At 39.9% G+C, this 18,302-nt stretch overlaps 2 protein-coding genes across 2 annotated transcripts; both read right to left on the bottom strand.

The window, feature by feature from the left end:
* Window positions 1-5,870: 5,870 nt before the first annotated feature.
* LOC133802080 (uncharacterized) lies at window positions 5,871-7,069 on the bottom strand. The gene is made up of 3 exons (XM_062240326.1): window positions 6,926-7,069; window positions 6,346-6,851; window positions 5,871-6,258 (listed from the first exon to the last, which is right to left on the bottom strand). Exons 2-3 carry the CDS (start codon window positions 6,828-6,830, stop codon window positions 6,117-6,119), a joined length of 627 nt encoding a protein of 208 aa, XP_062096310.1. The 5' UTR covers window positions 6,831-6,851; window positions 6,926-7,069; the 3' UTR covers window positions 5,871-6,116.
* A 6,735-nt stretch (window positions 7,070-13,804) lies between these two features.
* On the bottom strand, window positions 13,805-17,639 carry LOC133802079 (cationic amino acid transporter 1-like). The gene is made up of 3 exons (XM_062240325.1): window positions 17,480-17,639; window positions 16,778-17,198; window positions 13,805-15,325 (listed from the first exon to the last, which is right to left on the bottom strand). Exons 2-3 carry the CDS (start codon window positions 17,184-17,186, stop codon window positions 13,947-13,949), a joined length of 1,788 nt encoding a protein of 595 aa, XP_062096309.1. The 5' UTR covers window positions 17,187-17,198; window positions 17,480-17,639; the 3' UTR covers window positions 13,805-13,946.
* Between the last annotated feature and the right edge of the window lie 663 nt (window positions 17,640-18,302).

Raw genomic sequence — 18,302 nt, 5'->3', positions numbered from 1 at the left:
GGCCGGGAGCAGCGTTGAGCACGTGGAGTGCGAGTTGCCAGGGCGAGACCCTAAAGGATACCTGGGATATCCTCACGGTGTGGACCGCGAACCCAGGGCCTGGTACAGCGCCTGGGACGGCATAGCCGTATGTGCTTTGCCTATTGATGGCCTGTTTATATGCTAAGTTTTTATTATGTATATGTGTTCTGCTTGTGAGGGTTTTCTTGCTGGGCTTCGGCTCACGGGTACTCTGTGGTGCAGGTAAGGGTAAGGGAAAAGTTGGCCAACCATGAGTATGGAGAGCGTGAAGCGACGCATACATGTTTGGCCTGCCTGGCTGCCACAGCTAGTGGATTTTGGGAGATGGTTGTACTAAAGCCTAGATTTTGTCGTCTAGTCAACTTTGTGTGTACTTATATGTTGTATATATTTCTAAACTGTATTTTGGGATCCCAAATGTCAAACACTTTATGATTTTCAGTAAATGAAATTATTTTCAAAGTTTATAACTCTGTTTATCATTTAGTTAAACTTTTAACCTAAAACCTCGATTAGCGAGTTAAATGCACGTTTTAAACTCACTTAGTAACGGCTTTAAGGAAGTAGGGCGTTGCACTAAGTGTTTATACCTAACTTGTATTTTACCACTTACCTTTTTGTATTTAACCAATCATAATAAAAACTGAAGTAGATTGTTTTATATAGGTCGCATGCTCAATTGTTCAAACCTTTCTACTGCGCTTTTTATGTATAAACTGAAGTAGAAACCCTATTTCTACTTCGGTTGATACATAAAAACCAAAGTGGATAGTCTATTTTCCACTTCGGTTTTTCACCACCTTTTATTTCGCCCTGAACTTCTCGGTTGCGAATTTATGTGAAAACCAAAGTAGTTCAACCTTAAAAAACTGAATTCGTAGCCCCTTTTTCTTGTAGTGATGATTTCTCATGATGTACATCCATAGGACCTTGTCTAGAGGTGAAGCAATCCACTGACAATCAAAGTTTCATTACAAACAGTTCAAATATAGAAACACAAATTAAAACTCTCAATTAATTTTGTTCCTAAGAACTTGATGACTACAAAGAAAACTTTTGGATTCTTCTTCAAACATCTAGCCTCTCGCTGGTTTAATGATTGCTGAACTCCCTCCAGTTGGTGGATTCCTTTCAGCTTCAAATCGAGCTCCATTCGAAGTCTAGCTTGAACTCCCTTCAAGCCTTGCACCAGAAAAGTCGAAGTTGATTGGTGAACTCTCACCAAATAGCCATGGGCAATGACAATAAAGCAATGAATGCTTCAAACTTTTAGCAGATATTATTTCTTGAAGAAACCACTTTTTAGCGGCTAAAAAAAGTAGGGTAAACATCCACAAAAAGAATATATGTATACTAGGGCACTATTATTGAAAGACAACTCATCAAAAACATGAGCTAATTTAAAATCATTTGTTCAGTGTTTCTGATATCTCAACATTCAAATGCATGTCTTAATATAATGTTCAAAATTAGAAAGAAAAAAAAGACGTGACTAATAAAATGAGCTTCCAATGTGCTAACATGAAAATGCATAACTAAATATGAAGTTTAATGCATGATAAAAATACACTTACACACAATTAACCTTCATGATACTCATTTTACTTTTTAGCTAGTTACTGTCTGGGTTAGCGATTTATGATGAGTTTTTATGCTCACACAAACGGAAGTCCAATATACTTGATTATTACTTCTAAAATCCTTAAGTTGTTTGTTTAAATGGCTCGATATGAATAATAACAAATTAAGTACTATTAAAATATTTGTCGTTTTGATTAACCGAATCATCACCAAATAAAGGATGCGCGTACGGAATAAAAAATAATAACAGCTCAAATGGTAAATGTAAATATATTCTATATTTTAATGAGATATATTGAAGCAATATTTCTAGAATTTAACAAAAACACTTGCAGACTAGACTCATAAACAATGTAAATATATATATATATATATATATATATATATTAAGCGGTTTATAAGGAATTCGTCCTTGGTGTTGTCCATACTGGGGAATTATAAATGAGAAATTTGACTTTTGATGCATATAAAGGGATCGAATGATAAAATAATACCAAGCTTAAAAAATATCATATTTTAATGCTAGTATTTTCCTGAATTCCCAAAATACCCCTGAAATAAGTTTCCCTCTCTTTTTTCTCAGTCTTCGCTCTCTATCTCTTCGTTTTCCATCTCTATCTCTCAAACTCTCATACACACAAAAAAAGGCAGCCACCATTATCTTAATGTATACTAATTTTCGAGCTCAATTTGGATTTCGAATCCAGGGGCAAGTTGTGAGTCATTTCAAGTCAAGAAACTTCATTTTGGATTTCGGATCTAGGGGCAAAAATCGTATGGGTAAGTATATATTTATTATATGTAGTGAGGAAACTTGTCTGTCTACATTACTTGTCTTATTTCGAACAGATCTGTGTATGCCTTCATGTTTTATTGCAATTTTTCACTGTTGGAATGAATTTTGGATACTTCGTGCGTTTTTTCTGGATTTTTTGCCTACCTCGATGAGTTTCGATGAAACTCGATAGGCCTCGATGTGTTGCATGCATGTTGGCTCGATGGTCCTTGATGGACCTCGACGTGCCTCAATAGTGTTAGGATGTTAATACCTCAATGGTTCTCGACTGTACTCGATAAAACTAGATAGGTGTATAAGAATTTAATTGGATTGTTTGCCTCGATATTCCTCGACTGTACTCAATAAAACTCGATAGGTGTATAAGAATTTTATAGGATTGTTTGCCTCGATAGTCCTCGACTGTACTCGATAAAACTCGATAGGTGTATAAGAATTTTATTGGATTGTTTGCCTCGATAGTCCTCGACTGTACTCGATAAAACTCGATAGGTATATAAGAATTTAATTGGATTGTTTGCCTCGATAGGCCTCGATTGCCCTCAATATACATCAATAATGTGACCTCGATATGCCTTGACATATATCGATAGAAATCGATATTTTGCTGTTTTATGTTGTAGTTTAACTTTTTGACATTTTTTTTTTGTTTTTTTGTTGCATATTCGACTGTTTCCATATTTGTTGCATTCAATGGTGTTTGGTAGGGCTGAGCATAAAATCCAAAAAACCGAAAAAACCGTATACACCGACCTTCCGAACACCGAAAAAACTGAAACCGATTAAACCGAACACCGAAAAAACCGCCAAAAGCACAAACCGCTACTGTTCGGTCAATTTGAAAATTTTGTTCAGACCGACCGGCGGAACCGAAACCAACCGAACAATATAATATATAATAATATAATATTATATAATTATTAATTATTAAATAAAAATACAAAAAAATATGAAATTATGGTCTATATATTTATGTTTTAAAAATGCACAAAAATTGATTCCAACAATCCAAAAATTTTAGTTTTTTTAACTAAAACTTTAAAAAAAAATAATAATTTTAAAAAAATAAGAAATTCGGTTTGGTCGGTTTAACCAACCAAACCGCGGTCCAAAACGGTCGGTTTTTTCTTTTAACTGGTTTGGTCGGTCGGTTTTTGGATTGCACCAATCCGGACCGAAAACCGAATTCTGGATTTTATGTTATGAAAAAAACCGCCCAAACCGACCGATACTCACTCCTAGTGTTTGGGAACTCGAAAATAGGGATTGGATTTTCAGAGATGTTGAAAATCAAGTTCTGCCCGTGGAGAAGGGTGTGACGTATGAGTAACTGCTTGACATTCTGTACGATGAGCTTGAAGTGGATAAATGTGTGCATGACTTGAAAATTGAGGTCCTGTACACATGCCTATCACAATCCGTCAAACCTACCATTATAAAAAATGATAGGCATGTGTGTGCATTCATTGGGTTAGCATCGAAATATGTAGAGAAGCTCATTCCTCTATGTGTGACATTGATTAAGAAGGGAGGTATAAGAAATGCATCGGCTTTTGCCAGTGTTAATAAAGAAGTTCGATTTGAAGAGAACATTTCTCCTCCATGTCATGGTTTCAAAGGAACTCAAGGTGACGTTGGAACATGTGTTTCCGAGACAAATCCAGACGTCATAGTCCATGATGATATCCCGGTTAGAGATCTGCCATTTTTGAATGACACGGCGGATTACGATCCCTATGGCTATGATCCTTATGTCAACGACGATCCTGTTGCTGATGCAACAGATCTTGGTGGGCCAGATGTTAGGGCAGATTTTCCAACACAGAGTTCAGATGTTATGGTAGATGAGGAGCGCGGAATAGAAGATCGACAAACACCTGGGACTAGCAGTAGTCGTCCAGGTCCAAGTAGATACGATGATAGTTTTAGATGGAGTTCTCCATTGGACTTAGGTGAAGATCGTAGAACATGGAGTGCTCCCATGTTCACCAAAGAGGATATAGAGGCCTCACATCAACATCATTCCTCAACTAGCAAAGCTTCAGAAGAATTGCACCTTGGGAAGCTCTTTTAGAACAAGCTTGAATTGAAAACCAAAGCATCCATATTTGTGATGAAGAATAACTTTGAGTTTATGGTGAAGAAATCTGGGACTGATGTGTGGTACATTACCTACAAGGATCCTGATTGTGGTTGGAGATTGAGGGGTAAGAGAAAAATGCGATCTGAAATGTTCGAGATTACTATATACAACAAAGTACACACTTGCTCACAAGAAATTCGAGATAAGGACCACCGCCAAGCATCACCGTGGGTTGTTGGGCACCTAATCAAGAGGAAATTTGCTACCGATGGTACTCGGTACATGGAAAACAACATAAGGGAGGACATGAAGCACCATTTTGGGGTCAAAATGAGCTATGAGAAGACATGGAGATGCAGAGAAAAGACTCTTATGTATGTCAGAGGGATACCTGAGGAATCATACTCCAAGTTACCTGGATACCTGTGTCAGTTGGAGCATAAGAACCCAGGTACAATTATTGATTTTGTAGCATAAGATGGTCATTTCTTGCATTGCTTCTTTTCCCTCAGTGTTTCTAGACGTGGTTTCCAGTACTGTCGTCCTGTAATTTGTGTGGATGGCACATTCTTGAAGAATAAGTATGGTGGCCACATACTCTGTGCTATTGCATTGGATGCAAACAACTAGTTGTTTCCAATTGCGTTTGCATTGGTGGACAATGAGAACCATAACTCTTGGACTTATTTCATGAGAAAATTGAAGGAAGCCATAGGGGACGCTGAGAACCTTGCTTTTGTATCGGATAGGCATAAAAGCATTAATCATGCTTTGGAGCTTGTGTTCCCAGATGCATATCACGGTGCATGTTACCATCATATATGTATGAATGTTGTGGAAAAATTCAAAACTGGCCACGTGCAAGACATCATGGGAAAAAGCTACAAAAGCAACAACTGTGTTATCATCTGAGATGGAAAAGGATTTGAAGCAAATAGGTGATAAAGCAATTTTTTTTGATGTCCAAGTCTTTGGTCATCACGAATTTCTTGTGGTCGATGGTAATGGTGATGGTGAGGTGGACTTGGCCACAAAATCATGCTCTTGTGGCATGTTCCAAACCATTGGGATACCCTGTGTACATGCTTTTGCTGCAGCCAGAAAAAGAAGCATAAACATTTACTTACTGTGTTCCCCTTACTATAGAATCGAGGCATTGAAGGACACTTATAAAGATACTATTTACCCTGTTTGGAATGAGGATGAATGGGTAATCCCTGATCATATCAGAGATACGGTTGTCGGCGTCCCCGTTGAGAAAACCCCTGTAGGAAGGCCCAGGAAGCAGAAAGTGGGTAGGCGAAAGACAAATCGCCATGCTTCACGCGGGGAAAAGATTTTCAAGCCACGTAAGTGTAGCAGATGTGGTGGTAGTGAGCACAATAGGAAGTCATGTAAGGCTAGGATTTAAAATATTGTGTTATGTAATTATTTAATTGATTTTGCTGCATTTATTATATGGAGTACTTCTTCTAATACTTTGTTGGTTTGGATGTCGAGGCAGACACATTATGTGAATTTAGTACTTTTTTATTTAATAACTTTTTCAAAAAATATTGTTTGATAAAAAATAATATACAAAACTAACTATATGCTATACTATACAAGATGTGTATGAAGAAAATGTAAAGAGCATCACGGGGAAAAATTCTGATAGAATAGGTCCACACACCACCTGGTCCTGAAATGCTGGATGTTCTCATCGATAACGGTATTGAGTGGTAGCCTGACAACCAAATGCTCAATATGTTTGATGGCAAACATACCACAATCCCCACTGCATATAATCGATTTTGTGTCAATAGAAGATAAAAATAACTTTAATTTTCAGATTTCAAAATACACTAATTAAATAGAGGAATACCTTATCTTAGTCTGAGGACACTCCTTTGGAGGAATACGACAATATGAAAAAGGCTTTGCATTCTGCTCAGGAGATACCTGGAGGTCCTCATGGTCGTCAAACATGCCAAAACACCATAACAACGAAGGCAACAATAAGCACCAGGGCTTTATCGCTTCCTCCATCAGAGTGGGACTGAGCACGCTATGGTTAAAATCATAAATGTTTATGCACCACGTTGGAATGGAGACTTCAATGGCGATCCAATGTGTGGCTTTCTCGACGTGCAATGCAAAATATACTTCACTCACATTTTGCCATGATACAAGGAATTGATTATCATCGCCCTTCAACATTTTTAGCACATTGTCGTCCCATGTATACTTAGTGACGGTCTCTATGAAATGATTCCAACGACCTAGGCACGCCTGGGGGAAGGTGGTGTTCATGATCGCAGCATCCAGCTGAAATGCAGCATGATAAAAGTGGCGCCGGCGACGTAGCATGTGCAAAGCGGCATCAATATGCTGAAAAAATATGAAAATTCGTTAGTACCATCAATATATTTTAAGATTGAATTTAAAACATGAATGTAATTTACATATTGAATCCCAAAGCAAAGTCTGGACTGTGTGCAACTGAAAGAACCATGCCACACAGTGTGTCCCAGTATAGACGTTCCAGTTTCTCTTGTTGTTGATCTTCCCGATGATCCACTTATGGAAGCTCTTCTCCTGCTGTGGGTCACACTTCCTCAATGGTTCAGCAACTAGCCCATGTTTATCTTGTCTGATCTTCTTCATTGGGTTGGTGAAGTCATCAAAACGCTTGGGCCTGCATTTCTTCCTGACAACTTCAAGGCCAGCTGCCTCCTCGGGCTGCAGTACTCGCACACTGGGACTGTCAGCATCACTGGCAACTACAGATGTATGGGCCTGTGGAGTGGAGGGTTGATTACCACGCTCGTAGTTTGCAGGCAAGATATCAGACTTTGTATCTGATTTTACGTCGGTGGATCGACCTGAGACCACTGAAAGCAGCTAGGCCAACTGAGCCATGATTGTAGTCTGATTCTGTAGTAAGGTTGCCTGGCCCTCCTCAAACCTCTTAAGCCTCTGCATCAATTGCTCATAATCAGGCTGGGCAACCTGACTAAATGAAGCTGCATAGGCCTGTGAAGTGCCCTCCTCAACCATTGGGACATCCTCGTAAAAAATAGAGGCTTCCTTTGCAACTTTTGCCAGCTTCTCTGCCTCCTTCTCATGTATTACTACTTCCTCTGTTGCAGTCCCAGTCTCCCCAACAGTTGATTCCAACTCAGGGAATAACCTGAAATCAACTTCTGGGAGGCTATTGTAGTAGACTTCCTCACCGGGACGTGGCTTCAGCATGGAAAATACCACTAACTACATGGTTGAATAACATGTGTCAGGAAAACTTTAATAAAATAAATCATTAATCAATTAATTTGTGACATTTAACAAGACAAAATGGAACTTACTCGACAGTTGGCGAATATAGGAACCAACTGAGCTATCAAAATAGTGATATCAGTCTTCGTAGCCCAGCTAAGCATCCTCGGTATCTGGTTCCCACTGTTCTCACCGAACTTACTCCAGCTAAGCATCTTCTATTTTTTGCTTGACCCCTATTTCTTCTTCTCCTCGTAGTGTTTCAATTGCTTCTTCATGTCCTTCTGAACTCCTCTGCTAACCTTATTAAATGACAACTTCCCCCATGGATACTTGAAAAAGTAATCAAGATCCTCAACCATCCTCAGGGAATCTCCCCATATCGTCATTTTCTTCTCTGGGGCATTCAGTACCCCCTCTATCAAATAGCACAAACCCAACTTAAATGCATCTTCTAGGTTTGTGGAGGCCTTCACAAGTAGGCACTACCCCTATACGTGACACGGCCAGGAAAATGCTTCTCCAACAGCACAATAAGGTCAGACATCTGGAAAAAAAAAATGTTAAAATTGTAAAACAATATGGTCACTATCGAGGCCTATCGAGGTAGGTGCTAAAATCCCAAAGCATGATATCATCGGGTTACTATCAAGTCCTACCGAGGCCTATCGAGGTGGGTTCTAAAAACCCCAAAGAATCATATCATCGAGTTACTATCGAGTCTTATCGAGGCCTATCGAGGTAGGTCCTAAATATCCCAAAGCAAGATATCATCTGGTTACTATCGAGTCCTATCGAGGCCTATCGAGGTAGGTGCTAAAAATCCCAAAGCCCCGTATCATCAAGTCCTATTGAGGCTTATCGATTCCTATCGAGGTAGGTCCTAAAAATCTCAAAGCCTCGTATCATCGAGTCCTATCGAGGCCTATCGATTCCTATCGAGGCAAAGGCTACATAGGCCATATGGCCAATAGCATCGAGTCCTATCGAGGCCTATCAAGGTATATGCTAAAATTTCTATAAGCCTAAAATTTCATCGAGTCCTATCGAGTCCCATCGAGGCCTATCGAGGCACAGTCAAATCCAGACCCTAGCATATACTATCGAGTCTGTTTACCGAGATTTTCGAAAACCACATTAATAGATATTAGCTAAGAATAATGATATGAAATATAGAAGATTAACAAAAGATTTTTACGTGGTTGGGGCGTTAATGAGCCTTAGTCCACGAGTCAGTTGTATTAGAGCTCGAAAGTTTTTTACAATGGAGTTTCTCTCTATGCTTTGATAAAGTAACTGTATATATGTCCAAAAGAGATCCTTTTCCCAGTGTTCTATTGCCTGTATTTATAGGCTCATGGGAACACTGGGTCTGGGTCGGGTATTACCTGGGCCCATCAGAGATATGGATACTCTTGGCTTCTCTGGTGGAAGCCCAATATAAAAGATAAAACATACATAGATTCATGACTAATTAAGGCCCAACAGGGTGGCCCAAGAACTATATTTCGCCCAACAAAACGGTGCTTTTGGTCTGGTAACTTCGAGTTACGAGGCAGATTCAGGGGACAAGACCAGCCAGAGTACTTGGCAGTGCAGATTTGAAATAGCGGCGTGCAATCCCGAGGTGGCCTTTCCGTAGGTGAAAAGTGGGGACAACCCCCACGCGGAGTGGGGCGGCTTCAGGGTCACGGACGCTTTTCCTTACCAACCGGGGACGACCTAATCCGGGTTCGTTTACCTTTGTCCCTCTTTGTTTACCACAGGCCCGGACCGTTGCCAGACTCCGGGACCGTTCTACGTATACTTCAACGAGATTCTGAGCTCTGTTTGTCTCTCGGACAACTTTCCTGGATCACCATCCCGGACACCGTCCGGGCCCAGAATCGCACTAGGGCCGTGCCCCTAGGATATTTCGGTACCAAGCGGGCTTGGGCCGGGCCCACATTCGAAAGCCCAGTCCATGGGCCTAGACCGCCATCCCAGGCCCACGTCAGGAAATGGGGATAACATTTACCCCCCAAGCCTTCGCCTGGGGCCGCCAGGTAGAGGCTTTCCTTGCTCCCGGATGATCCACGGTTGCCTTCCCAGTTCTCGATTGGAATCGTGGGTCCGTGACAAATGGCAGTGACGTTGGTCGTATGCTGGGCCCGGACCATTTACCAGTGTCCTGGTACGTTTACCTTTGTCCCGCTTCGTGATAGGGGTACACGTGTCACCAGGTGACTGCTGCATGGATGGGTCTCGACCTTTCAAGGTCGCCTAGCCATCTCAAGGGTCGCTAGGCCTAGGCTAATGTGTCAGCACAGATCTCGAAGCGTCCCATCCGCACGGGGGTCCATCATTAATACTTCTCGGTTGAGGTGGACCGTAGGATGGGGCGACCTTTGGCATCCGTCCCTCCTGGGCCGTCAGATCTGAGATGGCGAGGATCCAGCCCGAGAGGGCTTATAAATGCCCCTGCACGATTCTGGACAGTCCGATGAGGAGACACTTGTTCGTTGGATCAGAGGCCAGGATTTGAGCCTTTATAAATACCCCACAGACGCTCATTTGACAATTTTACACTCTCGAGCCATCTCAAGAATTGATCAGCTTTGCCCAAGCTTTGCATGTCCGATATCGCCGGCGACATCCACCATCGTCTGCTAACTCTACGCCGTCGTCTATTCCCTACGGCCCCAGCGTCTGCCCATCTGCCTGAGAACTCGTCCTGTGTCTGTCCTATGGACAAATTGCTGAACCGGCTTCACCATTTCAAGAACAAAGTTCTGCCGTTCTTACCGTCGGACAACCACCATCTTCTACGGTCAACAACTCACAGTAAGTCCTTCTGACCTTCTTGATGAATATATGAACTTAGGCTGTTCTTTTAATTTGCATGTTTAGGATGCTAGAATCTGATTACGTTTAGGAGTTGTTAGGAAGGCCGCCTGGCTTGGGTTGCTCCGTATCTGGATGCTTCCCGGACAAATGGCGGAGCCTTAGTAGCTTTTTTTTTTTTTTGTTCCCAATCGGGGTCTCGTGGTTCCTTAGTGATCCCGGACCCAATCTGAAGGGGCTCCAAGCAGTCCTTAGGAGACCCCCCGTACCTTAACCGACTTTCTTGGGTTTAGGTACTGACTGCTTGGCTTTCTTTCTTTGTTCCCAGATCATCAACTATGACAACGGGCGTCACACTCCACTCTGAGGAAGAAGTCAATAGGGCCCCTGTCGTCATCCCTGGGTCCCGGACACCTACAAGCAACAGGTGGGAAATGGACGTGGTGCCCAACCTGTTCCGGAATTACCAGATGATGTACCTCCTGGAGAAGCGTCTGGGCATCGAATCCACTCCCGGACTTTTCCACAACTGCCTGGCCAGGATCAAGGAGCGGGCGCACACGTCCGTAGAAGGGTTCGGGGCCTGGAGCGCCGGCCACATCAGCACGGGAGCCACGCTCCTGCTTCATGACTATTTCGTGCAGTTCCTAACGTATGTGGGAATCGCACCGTTCCAGCTCCTGCCGCAGCGTACCGGCTACTCGCGGGATGGCGAGTATTCTTCACCGCATAGGAGATCACGGAGCCGACCCCTGCGGAAGTCTTATATTTCTACAAGCTGGAGCCGCAGGTCAACGTCTGGGCACTTCGAGTTACGAGGCAAATTCAGGGGACAAGACCAGTCAGAGTACTTGGCAGTGCAGTTCTGAAACAGCGGCGTGCAATCCCGCAGGTGAAAAGTGGGGAAAACCCCCACGCGGAGTGGGGCGGCTTCAGGGTCACGGACGCTTTTCCTTACCAACCGGGGATGACCTAATCCGGGTTCGTTTACCTTTGTCCCTCTTCGTTTACCACAGGCCTGAACCGTTGCCAGACTCCGGGACCGTTCTACGTATACTTCAACGGGATTATGAGCTCTGTTTGTCTCCTAAACAACTGTCCTGGATCACCATCCCGGACACCGTCTGGGCCCAGAATCGAACTAGGGTCGTGCCCCTTGGATATTCCGGTACAAAGCGGGCTTGGGCCAGGCCCACATTCGAAAGCCCAGTCCATGGGCCTAGACCGCCGTCCCAGGCCCACATCAGGAAATGGGGATAACAAAGTCCTATCGATTTCTATCGAGGTGCATAAAAAATCTCGAAAAAAAAACCCAAATTTCTTCATTCCTCATCCCCGATCTATCCTATGAACAAAAATCAACAAAAAAAAAACCAGGCACATACACATATTGCAGATTAAAAACGAAATCCCTCACCTTCGCTTTCTTTGGGGTTGTTTCCTAAAAGTTTGGTCGGCTTGCTCGACGTTTTCTCCTTCCCCTTCTCCGATCGTCAACTCCGACCCTTTGGGAGCCCTTGTTCGTGGTCGTGGAAGACAATGGTTGGGTTCTGCGGGTTCAACCGGGTTTAAGTGTTACAAAGTTTGCTTGCTTCGGGACTTTGGGAGAGAATACGGAGAGTCTGTGAGAAAAAATGCCAGGGGTATTTTGGGTAGTAAGGTCACTAGTAGCACTAAAATGAGAGTCATATAGTGATAGGGTATTTTTTAAATGTAGTGTCACTTAATGCATTAAAAGTCAAATTTCCCTTATAAATTTGTTTGAAGTTTGTTATTGTGATATTTTGTATTTTTCTCTCCTTTTAGATAACCTATCCTTTCATTGTGAAGAAGATCGACACTTTTTTCCCAAAATTATGATTAAGATGCATTATTTTTGGTAGGTTGTTGTCTAGTTGGGAGTCAATATATTGTATTTAGAGTGGGATTGATCATTGACATGTTATGCATGGTATATTTCATTGTTGTAACATGTAATGATTTAAAAAAAAAATAGTGGGTTTACTAGCGTTGGGACTTATTTAGAGTATTTACATTTGTATTACAATATTTAAAAGCTTACGCACTTAATTATTAGGGTTTATATTTTTTTGGGTCCTGTATTTTTTCTCATTACTTGTTTGGACCCTGTGTTTTGACAAATTACTTTTTGGACCCTATGTTTTGTAAAATTGTTAAAATAGAACCCTAAACCCGATTGTGGTCAATGTTTTTTCAACTAAAATCACAAATAATTTACCAAACTAACAATTCAGAACAAAAATAAAATCATTCTGCTTAAAAATTGTGTTGTTATATTTATTTTTTCTTCATCAAAATTGAGTTTAGGGTTCTATTTTAACTATTTTACAAAACATAGGGTCCAAAAAGTAATTTGTCAAAACACAAGATCCAAACAGGTAATGAAAAAAAACACAGGGTCCAAAAATGTATAAACCCTAATTACTATTGCATTCATATTAGTTGTGTTATTTTTCACAACATGGGCGACAAAAGAGGCGGGTATCCTTGGAAATGGCATATATTTGATATTGCGAAGCATCGAGATCAGCAGTGTTTGGTAAACTTTGCCAATGGTTTGAAAGGGCATAAAGGTATGAGGAATGCAATAGGCAAAAACCTTCAATGTCCAGAATTAATGTTTACTTCTCTTTCTTTCAAAGTTAGGCTTTTTTTTCTTAAAAAAAACAACCTCTTGAATTTGTGTTTTCATCTTAAGAGTTTTTTTCTAATTTCTTGTTTTTGGTATAAAGTTGAACTACATTTTCATGTTATTATCGATCAGTTATGGAGTTACGAGTATTCTATCAACAATGGTAAGCCATGTCTTCGAGAGGGAAAGTCGAGGAGGGAATTTTTTATATAAAAAAAAAACTTTAGTATTTCATTTATTTGTAAAATTAATGACATTTTCATTAATTGTGTAAAAAGTAATTTAACTTAAAATCAAATTTGAGCTCAATAAATTAAGGAAACCAAAAAGGTTTAGAGGATTCATTCCAGTGTTCATTGTTATAGTTATAACGAAAATCTTTGTTTGTTTTTGGGGTAAAGATATAAGGAGTATGCTATATTAGGTGGGTAAAGAGACTACTCAAATGTTTAATTCCTAAATAAACTTGAAAGGTATATTATGTAATTTGCTAAATAGGTTGGTTGCTGATATGATATCATGTGTCGAATGTGTGCGTGAACTTTTTTTGACAGGGCATAATATGTGTCTACAACAGAAAAAACTAATAAAATGATATCAAAACAAACCATTTTAATTCAAACAAAAAAAAAACCATAAAAATACTTGGATCAAACTATATAACAAAAATTTTACTACAAACAACATTTCAGAAAAAAGAAAAGAAAAGAACCTCACAATTCTAATTTAAAGGACTAATTATTGGGTACGGCAACACCACCTTCTTCAGCATTTCTCAAATGATTGTCGTTTCCAAGCCCTTTCTCCTTTTCAAACTCCTTGGCAATGTCGTACGAAGCATGTAACCCAAAGAGGAAGTAATAGCCCAAAATAATCAGAGTCCAAACCCCAAACCTTATAAATGAGTCCTTATCAATTGACCCTAGAAGAAATATGTTGATGGCAATCGAAGCCGAGGGCAACCATGGCACCAATGGAACCCCCCAAAGTTTAGGGAACTTCGCCTGAGGAACAAAGATTCGAAGACCTAGTGTCCCCAAGAACCAAAGCGGAGCAGTAATGGCGTACCCGTACCAACCATCGCTGGTGCCCCAGTAAGCAGAGGTAGCAACCGAAGAGCCCAGAATCACTACGAGGAAGAAAACCAGCTTGTTCCGGTCGGCCGTAGTAGTCACGCCGGTAGCGTAGTACCGCCGGACGAGAAGGGCGACTGCGACGAGCATGAAAATGAAGAGGGTCGATATGGAGAGGAGGTTGGAGAGAATATCCAGCTTGGTGAATAAGGCGATGACGGCCGTGGCTGTGATCATGACAATGGTGGCGTTGACTGGGGTACCAGTCTTCTGGTTGACTTGGGCCAGCCATGGCGGCATCATGTGGGTCCGAGCTATGTGTGTCAGGTAACGAGCCTGGCCCACTGCGCTGACTAGCAAAACACTCGTCATTCCCTTTAAGGCTCCAGCCGCAACGAGGTACTTCGCCCAGCCCATTCCGACGGTCTCAAACGCAACCGAGAAGGGAGCATCTTCGTCAATTAGTTGGTATGGTACCATTAGGCAAAGGGTTATAGCCAGTAGACAGTAAGCGACGGTGGTGAAGAGCATGGAACCAACTAGCCCGATGGGGATGTCTTTACCAGGGTTCTTAGTCTCCTCAGCCATGGTCGAAACAGCGTCAAATCCTACGTAGGCAAAGAAGAGCACTGCCGAGGCTTTGAAGACACCACGTGGGCCAAAGGGTGAGAACGGTGTGTAGTTATCAATGTTGGCTTTCGTAAGACCGGCGATGATGATGAAGAGAATGACAAGGACGTGGACAATCGAAGCGACGTAGTTTAGTCGGGATGAGCCTTTGGTGCTGAGCACAGCCAAGACGCAAATGCAGGCCATGACCACGACGGCGATCGGGTCAAGGTGGCCGTAATTTTCGGAGAGAGCACCCACGGCGTTGATACGGAACTCGTCTGGTTTGTGGTTGCATAGGGTGGCGAAGTAGGAGGTCCATGATCGGGCCACGGCCGCGCCACCGATTACGTATTCGAGGAGAATGTTGCCTGCGGCAACGAAGGCAACGAAATCTCCAAGCTCTACTCTTAGATAAGCAAAGGAGCCGCCTGAAAGAAAATTTTAAAACCATGGAATATAATTACTAATTTAAAAAAATAAAATTTGGAACCATATGAAATTTAGTTATGTATTTTCTAATCAACTTCAAATATATATATACTAATTTTTGCTAAAAAATTAGACTTTTACCGTAAAAAATTTTAAAATTTTTATGATTTTAGAGAAATTTTTATATTTTTATGATTTTCTATTTTTTTTTTCAAGTGATTTTTAAGTTTTTTTAGGTTGTTTTTAGTTGTTATGATATATATTATTTTTGTAATTTTTTAATTTTTTTTCTAAAAATCATATTTTCATAATTATGAAACTTTGAAAATCTTATTTTTGAAAATTTAGAATGTTTATTTTTTTTTAAAATAAGAATTGTAAAAAAAGTAAAAAAAAAAAAAAAGAAAAAAAATGTGTATTTAAAAAAAATCACAAATATATATATATGAATTATGATAGTGGTTTAAATAATAATGATAGCTATATGAAATTGTAGTAACAATTATATACCATACCAGAAAAGAATTAATGCATGATTTACACAAAAATGATTCCTATTCTAGTTTGTGGTGATGAAAATAGTAATAAAAAAATTATGTCAGTTAACTCATTTATTATGATCACTCCATTTTTGTTTTTTTTTCATAGATAGGTGAGGTTGAGGATCACTCGGTCAAATTGAGCATGCCCACATACAGCAGAGCGAAAAAACTAGACAACATTTTTGTTTTTTAAAAAATAAAAAATCCTAGCAGCTATTATATATTGGACAAAACTCAAGAAAAGTCTTCAAGATAAACTTAAATGAGTGGGGTCCATGAGATGGGCCAGTTACTTACAAATTGTATATTAAAATAGAGACCTTGACTTCATGTACGTGCTTTAATCTCATTCAGATAAGGCGAATCAATAAGCCCATGGCCGGAATACAATTGATAATTAGTTTTTTTTTAATTAAATCCATTAAAATTGATAATTTTTGTTTAATGGTCCATTACTACGGGAAAAGGGGACTTGATCCAATTTTTCTGTGGGAGATTTGGACAGATACATTTGACACTTGATACATTTGACTATTATACAGTCTTTATCCTACGATTTGTACAGAAAAGTAGTTATCCACATAAAGAGATCAGTTCACATTTTAAACCGAGGAATTTTTTAGATCTAAAAAATTAAGTCAAGAAAGAAATATATATGTAATATATATGATATTAACATGAGGCATAAATAAGTCCAATACATGATATCATGCATACAATAATTTCAACATATCATAATAAACAACAAACTTCAAACTAAAACGTCCAAAATCAACAAAAGTAGCTTAAATAATAGTAATAATAATCCATCTTTTTGTTACTTTCAGAATATCAAAAAAATAAATTATTACTAAAAAAATATAGAAATGAATATTTAAATATATGTTTTTTAATTTATAGAGAGCATACCTGCAACGGGAATTTCGACTGCAAACTCAGTGTAACAAAAAACAGAAAGCATGGCGGAGATGCCCGAAACGACGTAGGATAAGACGACGGCGGGGCCAGCATCCGTCTTGGCCTCGAGGCCCGTCAGGACGAATATTCCGGCGCCGATGACGGCTCCGATTCCGAACCACATGAGGTCCCACCATGTGAGCGTCTTCTTCATCTCGTGCTGGCTCCGAGCCTTCATGTCAACCAGTTCCGCGCTGTCCAATGATCGGGTCGTGACCCGATTGATGAAACGGGTCGGAGTCTCTTTCAGGGCTCGGACGTAATTGCCCCAGCTCTGGAACGACTCTTCAGGGAGAAAATCGTCTTTTGTGCACGAACATCCTCTTCTCCTCAACCCTTCGTCTTCTCCTCCCACCCCCATCTTTACTTCTCTCTTCACATTTCAATAAATAGAAATATATAAGTAAAAGAACATTCTGAATCCACACCCTTTTTTTACTTAGAAAATGAAGAAAATAAGTTCTTAGATTGAAAACATAGATGCGCTTTGTACATATATTGATATATGTATATATATATAAATGAAAATTATCATATATAGACACTAAAAATCGTTTGTTTTTCAGGAAAATAAAATCAAGAAACATTGAATTGGTTAAATTAAACAAATATTTGGACAGTAAATATACAATCGAAAAATACAGTCACACTTACGAAGCGGCTAAGCTCCGAGAAAAATCTGAGTTTGCGGCTAGTATTTTCCGAGAAAGTGAAAGAAAAAGAGAGGGAGACTCTTTGGGAGGCGGGAAAAATCGTGTGCTATGCAGCCACGTGTCTAAGGGCGGAGTCTATATGTGCTAGTCTTCGTATAACGTGTGTATATATATATACAAGGAGAGAAAGTGCGGGCAGTTATTATGTTGACCGGAATCAGAGGAGGATTCCGAATCTGACCGTCTTTTTTCCAAACAAAGGGGTAAAATAGTAAAACCGTATGTCACAACCCAATCACAGCTGGTTGTTGTTCTTTTTTCGGGAATCTCGTTTTTCATTTCTTTTTTATTAATTCGTTGTTATACCGTCCTATATTAATGACGTATTAATATTCAGAGAATTTAATCACGGATTTAGAAACATAACTTTTTTTTTTCGATCTTTTCCTCAATTACACTAGTTAGTTAGTCACTGTTTTAATTTTTTTTGTTTTTATTCCCCAAATAAGATTAATTAATTTTTTGGAATAATAATCAGGGCTTTTTTTCTCTTTTTTTTTTAAACTGAGGAGTTGTTTTGTTTTTTCCAAATAAGTATGGTGCCCAGATAATTACCATTCTAATTGCTCATTAAAAACTTTAACTAAAATTATAGTGATAATTTTAACTTAAACAAATTGTAAAGAAATGAAAAACAAACAAATAGGAATTGAATCAGTGATAACTTAATTTCACAAAATAAATGACTGAATGAACATAGGATCCGGATACGAATTAAGCTAGTGTATTGGTAGCCAATTTTATACAAACTAAATTATTTTTAG

Source organism: Humulus lupulus, chromosome 9 (genome assembly GCF_963169125.1).
Source record: "Humulus lupulus chromosome 9, drHumLupu1.1, whole genome shotgun sequence".
Classification (NCBI taxonomy): Eukaryota; Viridiplantae; Streptophyta; class Magnoliopsida; order Rosales; family Cannabaceae; genus Humulus; species Humulus lupulus.
This window is presented reverse-complemented; position numbering and strand designations above follow the sequence as displayed.